Here is a 13,898-nt window from a genome sequence, read left to right as displayed (position 1 = left end):
TTCATGTGCCTGACACAGTGAGGCCAAAAATACTGGAAGGTTGGAGTTCAGAGCAGAGAAAGGTTTATTGCAGGGCTGAGCAAGGAGAATGGCTGGCTTATGCCCCACCCCAACCACAACTCTGCAGAGTTTCAGCAGAGCCTTTTCAAAGCCCAGATGAGGGAGGGGCGTCCCAGGGTATGTGATCAGCTTGTGCATAATTCTGATTGGTTGATGATGATCAATGGTTGATGGTGATCAATCTTTAGCTTACAGAAGGTCTGGGGGCTTATGATCATCAAGTAATTAATATCTTACATTTGGTGGTGGTTTTTAGCATCTGAAAACCTCAGGAAATACGCACAAGCTACTATTACCTGGGTACTTCAGAGAGGAGCTACAACAGGATGTGGGGGAGGGGTCATAAAAGAACCCACAGGGTCCTGCTCAGTTACAATTTCCCCCTTTTCTTTGATAGTCCTCAATCTTGAGGAGAACAAGGGTTGGACAATAAGTTAATCATAAACTCAGCAGAGGAATTCGATTTCTATCTCCAATCCTGTTTTGTCCCTCCCTGCATCTTTCAGGGGAACAGGGCAATGACTGCTCTGGCTACTTCCTGCTGATAAGGGGTGTAGTTCTACCTCGATTTGGGGAATGGACACTGACTTGGAAATATTCCCGAGTTCCAAGTCCTAAATCTGAGTCTTGTATGATTAAGATCTCATTCCCTGAGGAATTCAGGAGAATAATCCTGGAAACCAGTCTGGACTTGAAGACACTTTAGAGAATTTGTAGCCAATTGTCTATTTTTATCTGATTAAGTTTTAACTTTTGATGTGGTATTAACATATATATGACAAGAGCTATTGGCCACTACACATTTCCTTTTTTCTGCTAACATCTGATCAAAAGCATTTTTATTGCCTAAAAATTTAATAGTTACAAGAGGAGACCTTGAGGTCATAAAGCTGCAGCTGTCATCTGCCTGCAGACACTGCTTTGAGAATGGCTGGTGGTGTCCTGAGTATGACACGGACCAGAAAATTAGTTCTCAACATACAGTAATGTGTCTGAAATCACGTCCACAATGGCCACCTAGTTTTACCTTGGATGTCTGAACCACAGCTACTCCATTTTGACTTTCAAGTGCATATCCTTCTTCAAGACCAAAGATGATGTACAGCGTGTGTCCAAAAAGCCATAAAACAGGCTACTTTGGTCAGTAAAGTTTAAGTCAAACCATGCATAAGCCAGAATGACTTCCCCATCCCTCAGTATGTGCAGATTTTCCCATCATTTTCCCTTCTGATTACAAACCTTTCAATAGAAATACTGATATTCAAAATATCTGTCCATTGATGCTAGGGTGGTAGCTCTCACCCCAGGTTCAAATCATGACCCTCACTGCTAGGCCCCCTTTGTATTTGCCTAGTTATCCACATTGGGGGAAACTAATCAGATATCCTAAACAGGCTCAGAGGTATGCTAATGGGGAAATGCTTTATAGGCCACATATTTTATCACTGAAATCCTAATTGTTACACAAGCATCATACATGTGCTTTTAGCAAGACTTAAAGCAAGCATTGTTATACCTCAGGAGTATTTATACTCTGTGACAAGTCCATCAGAGAATTCTCTATCTTTCCTAAACATTGGGGCAATATTGATAGGGAGACAAATATTTGGTAAACAGTTCAATTAGAAAACATAGATCAAAAGCCAGTAATACTACAGACAACCAAAAAACTACAACCACATTCATCAGTTCACTCAATCCTATGCCATCAATCCCCTTTAACAACAGTTTTATGAAATCAGTTTTCACTAGGCTTTTTAAATATGTTGCCCAGTTCAGCAGCATGGTCCACAAGAAGCCTGCACTTGTCACAAAGTTCCCCCTTTGAATCCTCCTGAAGATGAAGCAGCCCTGCAAAGCATCAGCCCAACTGTCCACGAATGACAGAAAACCCAGAAAGACAAGACAAAAGATCCCATCACATACCCTCGACAGAGAAGCTCAATCAACCTGCTGTGACGCACAGCATTCCAGGACAACCAGCAGCATGACTGACAGCATGATACCAGGACACGTCCAAACCCCAGAAACTCTACACGGCTTCTAGAAGATTATCCACATTAATGACATTTATCCATATACCATATCATCTGAGGAGGCTTATCACTCATTGACAGTGCTTCCCATGTAATTTACATATACCAACAATCCTAGTTAATTTACTGTTTTTCTCGGGGATGTCTCAGGGGCCCTCTGAAGCATCCCAAAGTTAGCTGAAGTCAAAAGAACTTTAACTAGAATTTCACAGGAAGTTTGCCAAAAATATCAAACAGTTTCATACAATCTGTTATCAGAAGCATTCTAAGTAAACTTGTTCTCTTAATGGAGAAGAACCAAATCTAGTCCTACACCAGCCTACTTTTAATAACAAAATCCATTCACTGAGTTACATGTAACCTAACCTCAGCCCGAACATGCACAAAACCTCTTTTTAGGGCTCCCTTTTCACAAACCCTCCACAACCTTCTGTATCCACCCTAGTCTGTTTCCCATCCAGAAACAATCAGCTCCAGCACCAAATCACCAAAACTCTTTCTTCTCCCTTAACAAAATGCAACTCCATTCCTCATGCATTTCTTCACTCAAAACATGTATCCTGCTTTCCTACTGTATACTGCAATGTTTCCCTTCTTATTCTTAGCAGCTTTAATAACATGTTTAAATTAGAATCCTCAACTCTTAAAAACCTTAATTTCTAGTGAAAACCAAGAGGCAAGCAACTATGAACTGTCCCCTATACTAGCATTCTGCAGATTGGCAAACAAATACCAATAAGAACTTTCTAAAAACATGTCTATTTATAGAAAATATCTCAGGGTGACACCAAACACATCCATCAATAGTCCTAAATACTCTAGCTTCTCTGCAAAGGGAAGCCAACGCTCAGCAATGAATTCCTCAGTATCTTATTCCATTTGGGAAAGACCCAAGCATTCAACAAACCTCCATCATTCAACCCAATCCAGCACAACGCCAACATTTCAAGCTACCGAGTATCTGGAGAGATCATTTTTCAGTAGACATTCCTAAAACACAATCATTCCTGAGGAGTTCACCCGAAAGCTCCCATCTCACTTGCATTTAATTCACTTTACAAGAATTTCATCACACCAAGATAATTTTTTCTTTCTGCTGACAAACTCTGCAACAGAAACAACACGAACTTACTGACCTTCAGTAAACTTAGGTCCAATAAAAAGACATGTCTGTATTGATTATACCAACAAGCTTAAGCTAGCTTTAATATCAAATATTAACTCAATAGTGAATACTTCTCAGATCACGTGTACCCCAAATCCATTCTGTTCAGCTTCTTTTATACTTAGAAGTATTTAAGTGCTTACTTTCAAGTCAATTAAAGTTAACTTTTTTACACAAAGAACCAGATTTCAGTTTTTCCACTTGAATTTTTTTTTAAATCTTTTTTTTTTTTTTCTTGAGAGACCAGGTAGATCATTTATCTCTCAAAAGCACAAGAGAAATGCAAATTCCTCCTCTAACTACTTTTTACAAAACCCAATTATCTTGGCTATTTTCAGGGTTGTTTTTTTTTTTTTCAGTTCCCAAATATCCGCTAGACTATACACACACACACACACAAAATTCACTCACATTCACATGCCTCACTTTCAGTGAAACCAGGAAGAGAGAACAGGATTTGTACTCAGGTACCAGAGATGCTTTCTCTCTCACACACATCCCCCACTCCTCCACCCCAGGTAAAAGCCAAATTGCAAAAGGCCCACTTTGATATAGTAGCAGAGCCAGTAGGGGCCATTGTATTCCAGCTCTCAGGGAGTACTGAGCCCACACAATGTTACAATAAAAAAAAATATATCATTTTCTTTCATTTATGGGAGCACAACTGACAATCTCCCAGTTTTGCAAAATATACCCTAGGGGGACTATAGGATGGAACAGAGCCCTGATCATCCATACTTAATTATTCACAGCCAATTTTAGAAGGATCAAGCAAACAATTCAAAACAGTCTCTCAGGGACACAGTTCCCTAGCTCTAAAAAAAGAGAACCCCAACCAATGCCCCATCAGAGATGAAGCTGAGTGAATGACCAAGGATAGTCCTAAAAGAGAAAATCCCAACCAAAGGCAAAGCCAACACAAAAGGGAAGGAGATTCTGGTGTCTTCACACGTGATCCCCATTACTCACCAAAGGCCTCTCAAATGCAACTATTGATACACACACACACATCCTACAAACAAAAGATCAGATGAGGCGTAGCCCCCAGATTCCACTTCTACTCCCAAACGGAGGCTTCCAACCTGGCTCCTGAAGGAGAGCTGACCCAGAGTTGCTCTCAGTGAGCCCAGAACAGCTCACTTACCAGAAGGGAGCAAGCCCAGGTGGAGCGCATAGAACCTTTCCATCCTGTGCAAGCCAGAGTGGTTCACCTCAAAATAAGCACAAACACACAAATGACAAGTAACCAACAGTTGCACAGGCCATCAGAGGAGATGAAGTCTAAAATTTTACTTCCACTGTCAGACAAGAGGCCTCCAAACAGATCAGCCCAGCTCTCAAAAAAGAGTAGACCCCGAGTGGCTCCCAATGAGCCCAGAACAGCTCACTTCCCACAAGCCCAGATGAAGTGGAGAGAATTCCCAGTCTGCACGAGCTGGAGTGACTCACCCCCAGGCGACATCGAATGTAGACAGCCTGTAGACCACAGCACCAGAGCCCAAAGTTTCCAAACAGCCTCAAGCGGGTTGGCCAGAAGATTCTGGACTCCAAACAGCCTCAAGCTGGGGCGGCTGGCGCCAGCCAGGGAGAGAGTCCCTCCCAGTTCCCGGGAACGAAGAGAGCTCGGGTGGCCGCTGGGGCCCCGGGAAGGGGAGGCGCCCAGCTGGGGTGGACCTGCCACAAGCACAGATTTTTGGGCTGGCTTGGCTAAAATTGTTACCAAATGCAATTTCTTGCGCCCAACCCACAGCGAGGCCAAAAAAATACCGAAACATCGGAGTTCGGAGCAGAGAAAGGTTTACTGCAGGAGAACTGCGACTGAGGCCTAAAAAACTCCAAACAACCCTGAAGGGTTTCAGCCAAGCCTTTTTAAAGACCAGCTGAGGGCGGGGCGTCCCAGGGTATGTGATCAGCTGTGCACAATTCTCTGATTGGTTGATGGTGATCAATCCTTAGGTGCCAGAAGGTCTGGGGCCCACGTGCTCATGATCATCAAGTAGTTAATTTCTTCCACTTGGTGGTGGTTTTTAGCATCTGAAAAACTCAAGTAGTATGTGTGAGATACTAGTATCTGGGTACTTGAGAGAGGAGCTACAGCAGAGGATATGGGGGAGGGGTCTGTCTCAGGAAGGCAGCGTAGGATTCTGCTCACTCGGTTACAAAATTAGCCAAACAAAACAGGCTGCAATTATTTCCCCTAATGACCATTTCAGAATCCCCAGCAGATTACCCTACATGTCGGAAGAAAATGAGATAAAGTCAGGAGGATAAATGTGGGTATGTGGGGAGTGGAACACATCCAGAGGCTCCCTTTCTGGCAAGTCTGCTACAACTGAAAAGCTCCCTGGCCTTTGGCACTGAATGGCCTTTATGTTAGCAGAGGTTAATGGGTAAACTCGTTCCCAGAGAAAGCTGCTCCAAGAAGCCACACTCCAACTGGCAAGCGTGAATACAGCTGTCAGTTTTATAAGTTGGGATGTCTGTAAATTGGAACAGGCACTGCCACGTGGTTCATCCGTGCTTGTGGTCTAATGAAGCAGAACATCTATCCTTTCAGAATTCCTACTAAACAGACGTGAACAGGGTGTAGCTCAGTGGTAGAGTGTGCGCCTTGCATGCACAAGGTCCTGGGTTCAATCCCCAGGACTTCCAGTAAGGACAACAACAACAAAAAGGAAGTGGACCTCGGTGTTTTCCAAGGCAGAGGTGGCAGGGCGTGACCCCACGCACGCTGGTTCCTCCTAAAAGGCACCAATCAAGAGAGGCAGAGCTCAACTTAAACTGAGACACGGAATTTTCTTCCCCTCATTAAAATAATCAGAAACAAGCTTGTAATAACGTTGTGCTTTCAACGTGGCGCCCCACAGCCACCGTATCTAGTAGGAGTTGCTGTTCCTTCTCCAAGCAGTTGTCTTGGCACATGAGAAATTGATGCTGTATATCTCTTTTGATGGGTAACTCAATCTCAGAATATTCCAGTGAGTCTTAAAGACCCCTGGCAAGGGAAAAGGCATGCACTAATTTGTAATCCATTTATATTCGAATTTCCTCTCAGTGTGCAGAAGGAGGTCAATAAATTTTCATTAGTAATAAAGAAGACCAACCAATAAGTTAAAGACCAACATTTGCCTGAGACTTAAAAATTAATTGTATTTTTGAAAGAAAGGAGAGATGGCAAATATGTGGTATCAGATTCCATATTTTAGACAGAGCACAAATTATACTGTAAGTGTGTAAGTGACCAGGTAATCCATTTTAGAGTGCCCTGTGCTAATAAAATTAAGATGATCAACAGTGATAAAAAATGAAAACTGTAGCTGGCCCCTGTGTCTAGCAGGAATTAATTAAAATTGAACTAAAGTTCCCTGAAGCTTGAAAATAGCAGGTGACAGAGCCCTCCCTTCATTATAAATTAAGAAGTTATTGTAGTGATCTGACAGTCTGTGACCTCACGCCCCCATCTCTGGCCTCCTACTTTGTATCAGCAACAGCTTCTTGGGACCTGCTATGTCGACATTTTCCACCTAAACTTTATCAATTTGACTTTTGAAAGATGGTCCCAAGCTCATCTGACGAAGAAGCTGGATTTAAAAGCGACTTATTCACAATTTGAAGACATTTTTTACACGGTAGCTCTGGTTTTTGAGTGGTTGGGCTCTCTGGCAACATCCGTCATTCCCCATGCCCTAATTCTGGCTCCTGTAACGCAGTAAGGACAGGCGCCGAGGGTGGAGAGCCGGGGACGCCCTGCCTGGGTGTCCAGCCCGCGGTCCGCGAGCCGCCGCTCACCTCCCGCCCAGCGACGCCGGCCCGGGTAGCACTTCAGAGCCTCTGTGTCCTGAACTGAGGGAGCTTCTGTGCGTGGGGATGTGTAGTGGAGAAGTCGAGTAAAATGGATGAGGACAGGTTTTTAAACTTTTCAGCTCGAAAACAAGGTTTTATACAGAATCCCCCCATATCGTATAGATACCGTGTTCTGAATAAGCGAGAACTGGCGTGACGGGGGAGCTGAGCCCCGCCCACTCCACCGCCTCCCAGCCCCCAGTGTGGCCCCGAGGGCTCCCCGCAGAGCCCTGTGCCGGCAGGTTTGAAAGCCACTGAACCCGAAGGCCACTGGTGTCCCTCCCCATAGAAAACCCAAAAGACTGACGGGAGCTGGACCAGGACCCCCGAGCGTGTTGGGACTCCCGCAGCAGTGCTCCCAACTGCCGGCCCACTCCGAAGACATCCTTACACCCAGCCTGGGTAAAGCTGAGTAGAAATCAAAATGCATCATTTTTTCCACGCCCCTACTTGTAAATTAGAGGTGGATGAGGGTACTTTCACACTGCATCAGGTTGTGAGAATTTAAGTAAAGGAGACCAAGTATAAGACATTATCAAATGCAGTGCCTGATCTACAGACAGTGCCAGATAAATGGTCTCTTCTGTGGTTTTATTATTCTTTTCTAGCTTTTGTTCAAAATAATGTTCTATACACTATGTAGGTAAGTTTCTTTGACACACCCATTTATTCCTCCTCCTAAATAGCCTAACTTAAACTTAAAAGTTGTGAGTGCCTGAAGGCCCAGAGTCACTCGTACATGAATGCATTCGTTCACTCGGTGAACATCTGCTGAATGCCTGCTCTGTACCAGGCTCTGTGCTAGTCACGTGGGACACCAAGCCCCTCAAGAATTTCAGCCTCCAATGGGGATAGACAAGTGAACAGAAAGTAACAGTGAAGGAGAGTAGAGCCATAGCAAAGGTAAGCGCTAGACCTGCACATCTCTGAGGAGCCCTCTTCTGAGACTGGGGACTGGAGTCAAGGAAGGGCCACCAGAGCGGGGTGACTGAGTCTGGAGGAATGCACTGAGTGGAGGCTGGCGATGAAGGTGAAGAAGTGTCTACCAGGCAGAGGAGACAGCAGGTACAAGTGTTGGGATCCATAATGACAGGTGGGAGGGGAGGCAAGGACTCATGGCGGGTGACTGCAGGTGGTTCTCTAAGCAGTGACTATGAGTGAGATGGAGAGATGTGGGGGTCACGGGGAGGTGGAGAGCGACAAGCTGGGGAGGAAGGCAGGGCCCACATCTTAAAGTTCCTTTTAAGAGATACTACGAGGGCTGAGTTTTATATTAAAGGTCATGGGAGTCTTTGAAGGGTCTTAAACAGGGTCCTGGCCACAAAGTGGAAGATGCATTAGATGCTCCCTAGTTGAGGCAACTTGCCTGGATTAGAAAAAGGAGATCTTCTGAAGGGACATAGCTCCGAGCCTGGATACCAGACCTGATGGATGAAGAGTGGATTCGATTTCCGCCTTCACTCAGCCCGTCAGCCAGGTGCCTTGTGCAGTACACAGACCGCACAGCTACAAGGCAGTATCCCAGACAGAAGGACAGGTTAGGAGATTCTTGTCAGAGCAACGGCACAGGCCATGAAATGAAAAGAAAGCTGAAGGTGTAAGAGGTGTTTGGAAGAGAGAAATATGGAGTCCTGGTCATGAGCTGAGAGAGAAGAAGGGGTCATGGGTGGTTCCTAAGTATTGGGTTGGGCTTGGTTGGGTGGACAAAGGTCCCAGTCATCATGGTAAAAAATCTAGAAGGGTACCAGATTTGGGGAAAAGCTAATCAGCTCTGTTTTGTGGTTTCATGGGACATTTCTAGCTGGAAATGTCCAACAGACTTCTGGATATATGGTTTGAAGTACAGGTAAGACATATTGCCTAGTAATATACACATGGGAGTCATCAACATGCAAAAAAGAGCTGAAATTATGGGAAGTAAGATCACTAGGCTATTGGTAGAGTAGAAAAGGTGAGGGTTTATCAAAGATTTCCTTTCAAACATTTATTCTTTTGTTGACAGCATATGCAATGAATTATAGATGGAACAATGACCAACTACGCTTCCTTCTTTGTTTTTTTCTTTTCTTTTTTAATTAAAAAAGTTATGTCTGCAATGGTGGTACTTGCCATTTGAAAACCTGGTCTGAAGTTTTCTTAGAGAAGAAAAATTGATTTTTCCTATCAAAGCCTGTTTAAACATTAGCTGTGAGGGTGCGGATAACCAAACACTCAGAGATAGTTTCTGGAAATGTGCCTTTGTCTTTTTGAATCTGATCTGTGATTATGATGAAGTGAACCGGATGACTTTGGCATTACGCATCTTAGGAGCTGCTGTGTGTTTCTGGCTAAATCTGAATTGTTACTACAAAAAAGGAAACTGAAGCAACTAATTGGATAAAAGAAGCTAAGCACGACCCTGAATTGCAGAATTTCCAGGCAAACTGGTGTTTCAATAGCAACACTTTTCGATCACCCAATTAGAACAAATGCAAGAAGGCAGCTGAGCTTGGAAATAAAACATGATCTGGCCTCAAAGCTTGACTGGGATGCAGTCTCTTGGAGCCACGAGCTAATACAGAAGTGTTGAGCGGAACCACATTCCAATGGATTCAAGATGTCTGGAATTGTAAATATCCCAGGACAGTAAGACGTTGTTCTAATAATATAGGTGTAATAATAAGAAAATAAACACTTAACTAGCTTTCACTTACTTATTCATTCAATCTACAGGTATTTACTGAATGTATTTTATGTGGCAGGTACCCTTAATTCAAAGAAGCCCCATATGCCCCTCACTAAATCTCTCATTATGCTGGCTACTGGATTTGCCTTTATGATTTTCTATGCATTAACCTCAGTGGAAATGCCTGCTATATATACTCTAAGAGTACCCTTTTACTTGTCCAATGGAGTTTCCCATTACCTGTTTATACTCTAAATAATATGATAGCTTCTTTCAAAGAGTACTGACTTTCCAGGTATTTTTCTAATACAAGGGAATGGTATCATTGATTCATATGCAATAAGCCCACCCATTTAAGAGGAAAATAGACCCAGGGTTCCTGTCTGCGTAACTAGTAGGAAACAGTTCTTTATTACTTGTATATCTAGGGAAATAATTACTGATTTCACAGAAGGGGAAGACGGAGGCGAGTGTAATGCCAGCTCAGTTGTGACCATTCATCCTTTGATATGGTAACTATGTTCTCAAAGCTCAAACACCTTGTAGGAAGAGAGAGTGACTTCAGAATCACTCCCCATGGGGAAGAAATGACCCAATCTTGGCAAGGGAGGTGGCCTCAGTCTTTGCCAGCTGACATGTGGGGAAACAGCTGGTAAAAAAAAGCACATAATGTGCCACATAGATTAGCAGAGAGTTCGTGTCCATTAGAAAACAGTTCTCGCCAGACATATACTCTTTTAGTGTGGCTGAACATCCTTCAGGTTAACTACATGATCAAACAGCTGAGCAAGAGGAAGAAAGCCTCAAGCTTAAGTGTGAGGAGACACTGCCAAGTGCACATGTCTCGGGAATGAACATAAAGCGACTCACACAAGGCATCTTGGTTAAGGGGAAATGATTTAACTGTAAGAGGGTAGCTTTACAAGTTGTTCAGGAAACCATCAATTGCATAAACGACCTAATAAGTGGCATAATTTTTTTGACCTGGGTAAACCTTTAGCCCCTCCTTTCTGTATTCATGCTATGCAGTTATTATCCCAGAGACGTGCACGTGGTTTTGCTAGCCAGCTGTATTCTTTATATTTTCAAATTCTGAATTCTGCTCCATGAGGAGGGAAAACCACGAGGGGAGGTTATCTTTAGCTACTCAAGTGTTTCTCCTTCCTTGGAGCTCATTTGACATTCTAGAACATGTCAGTGGACAGTTTTGCACATTAATAGGTCTGGGACAGAAGGAAACAACTTCAAGAGAAATACAGGTAAGAAATGAAGGTTCTGATTGTACATAAAGTAGGTACGTCTGTGGCAGGGCGGAGATGTGGAGTGACTTGGACAAGGGAGAAACAATATGGCTATTTCGGAGAAGTAATTCCCCCAAATATGTTCAGTTCTTTGTTGAGTCTGTTTACCCGGTATTATTTATCACCTCCTTTCCATCTTCACAGCTCTACCCAGCTAGCTTTGAACCTGGAGACACCAAATAATCAAGGCCCCGCTGACTGCAACCCAGCTCACTTGTATGGCTACTCTGTATATAGATTCTTCCTGATCTGCAGGAAGGAGATGCTTTCTAACCTAGGTAATGGGTTGAATTTGTATAATAGTTACTTGGTCTTATTTTAAATCACTTCCTTTGAGATGGATAGAAATATTTTCTCATAGAAAAAATTCCCTCCCAGATGGGTCCTCCCTCTTCTTTTCATAGAATCAAAGCAATTAGCTCTTAAGATAAAAGTCACTTCTTATTTAAATCTTTTTTCTTTTTGAATATAAAAACGAATATATATATATGTATATGCATGACTGGGACATTGTGCTGTACACCAGAAATTGACACACTGTAACTGACGGTACTTCAATTAAAAAAATTCTTTTCTTTTTGAATTCACTTGACAAACCTGGCTATTTTCTTTAGAAAAATATGCTTGAATAGATAAACAACAGGGTCCTACTGTACAGCACAGGGAACTATATTCAATAGCTTGTAATAACCTATAATGAAAGAGAATACATATATATGTATGACTGAATCACTATGCTGTACAGCAGAAGCTAACACAGCACTGTAAATCAACTATACTTCAATTTAAAAAAAGAAAGAAAAAGAAAAGTCTGTTTGAGCTCTCCTCTATCTTTCCTTGGCCTCATTCACTGGTCCTGAGACAGCTTAAGGTTTTCCTTTGCTTCTGACCTACTAACACAGCACGCAATCAACTCCGGCATCTTTGTTCTTACAGCACACATGCCATATTTTACATTTGAAATGGAGTCTTTTAAAAGAATGAACAATCTCTTCTGAAGGTCTCTTTAGAGTCTCTCACAGAGCTGCCTAGACATAGGGAAACGGCCTAGAAACTCTTTATGGCCCAATTCAGTCCTCGGGTTCTCTAATTTTAAGCAGGAATTTTTGTAACTTTCTTGACTGGATTGAGTGTGCTCATCTCAGCACAGCTTTACACATGATCACATCTCGTATCAAGAGAAGATGATACTGAAAATGGTGACTTCTCATTCATCCATGCATTTGGTCAACAGATATTTACTGAAGACGTCAAAAAGCCAGGCTCCAAGAGCTCGGCACGCAGAGCACTGCCCTCGCAGGGGGGACTGCCATCAGCGTGAGGAGTGGGATGACGGGCTTATGTGTCAGGTACAATGGGGGGCCCAGGAGGGGGTGATAAACTCGGTCCCAGGAATCCGAAGGAACTGGACCAAGCCTTCCCAAGCAGAATCACTCCCAGTTGTTTCCTGATTTTTATAGCACCCAAATGATAAATGTGCAATCTCAGAGAATCACTCTTCAAACCAATTTCTCAACTGCCAAAATATAGCACTGTGCTCCGGAAAGTAGGAAAGCTCTAACCACTCCTCCAGTCACGTCGCTCCCGGCAGGCTCAGGAGGAGGCACAGCTGAGTGCAAACATGCGTTTTGTACCTTTGCTGAAGAATGGATGTGACCTGCTTGCAGAAATCTTCTCCATTTTGGGAAAACTCCTTTAGGTTCTTGTAAACCTTATTATACTGAAAAAGAAAAGATGCACCAAAGGATTAGCACTTCCAAAGACAACTCCTGTGAATGCCGAACGCTGCTGTACTGATGACTGTCAACGCCAGTGATCGCTCGATCAGTTCTTAAAGATGAAGTCTCTTCTGCCTGGATGTGAAAGATCCGTTTTCAAAAACAAAGCTGGTCCGTCTGTCTCTTCCTAGGCCAAACGCAAACAATTCAGCAGTGGGGTGCATTTGGAATCTGACTTCCTGTCACCCCTATTAGTCTCAGGAAGGCTAAAAGTACATTCTGAAATACACTGCATATTCATTTTGTGTCTCCCCCACAAATTTCAAAATAATATTCCTGGACCTCATGACAAACCCTGAATCATTCAAGTATTTCTTGGCTGAGATGGGAAAATGTAAGTGGATAATGTGTTAATAAAACTTCTCCTAGCCCCCTCTAGATCTCATTTAACTCTAGTAAAAGAAATGTTGTAATAATGAGTTAAACATTCTGGATGAACCAAACATCTATAAATTTATAAATCATTTTTATACATTTATTCTTATATGAATTTAGCCTGCAGACACAAAAATTTCAATCGAAAGATTCTGTCATGTGCTTTAGAACTCCACAATGTTATTCTGAAAATTGTATCGGTAAAGGTAGACATTGATGACGATTGATTTTAAATGCCTGGATGGAGAGGGTATATGTCACTTGATTCTGCTGCTTTCCTGACACAGAGCAGGTGAGTGAGGCGATGGGGTCTCAAACACACACTGTCTCTGTGTTTCCAATCTGGGAGATGCGATAGCCAATTGCATTTTTTCAAAACGAGATTTTATACAAGAGGATGCAAATTCTGTGTAGACTGAGTGCCATGCTGTAGCCCTTTGCTCATAAAATGACCCAGCCCCTTCCAGCCCTCAAATGTCTCTGGCACTCGGCTGGTCACCGTGTTGAGAAGGGGAAGGGACGGGAACTCACACTTCCTGAGCACCTGCTATGTGGCAGGCATGTTGCCACACGTGGACCCTAAGGGCCCAGGCAACCTTTCAGTTGTCACAGCAGCACCCAGTGCACAGGGATAGCAGAGCCACACAGGACATAGGGCACAGAGGAAGAAAGACC

General features: G+C 43.2%; 1 protein-coding gene across 6 annotated transcripts in view; it reads right to left on the bottom strand.

The window, feature by feature from the left end:
• NOSTRIN (nitric oxide synthase trafficking) overlaps positions 1-13,898 on the bottom strand; it is a 69,424-nt gene that overhangs the window by 47,648 nt on the left and 7,878 nt on the right. For 4 of the 6 annotated variants that reach the window (XM_006182862.3, XM_006182863.3, XM_032479632.1 and 1 more), the window contains exon 2: positions 12,705-12,790. The exons of 1 other annotated variant lie outside the window; for it this stretch is intronic. In XM_006182862.3, coding sequence (XP_006182924.1) covers positions 12,705-12,790 — 86 coding nt within the window. Of the gene's footprint in view, positions 1-4,710; positions 4,859-12,704; positions 12,791-13,898 lie in introns of those variants that run through there. One more of the 6 variants, XM_032479634.1, reaches the window with a different exon arrangement.

The sequence above is a fragment of the Camelus ferus genome, chromosome 5 (assembly GCF_009834535.1).
Source record: "Camelus ferus isolate YT-003-E chromosome 5, BCGSAC_Cfer_1.0, whole genome shotgun sequence".
NCBI classification, from domain to species: Eukaryota; Metazoa; Chordata; class Mammalia; order Artiodactyla; family Camelidae; genus Camelus; species Camelus ferus.
The sequence above is the reverse complement of the archived record's forward strand: the minus strand, read 5'-3'. Positions and strand labels throughout refer to the sequence as shown.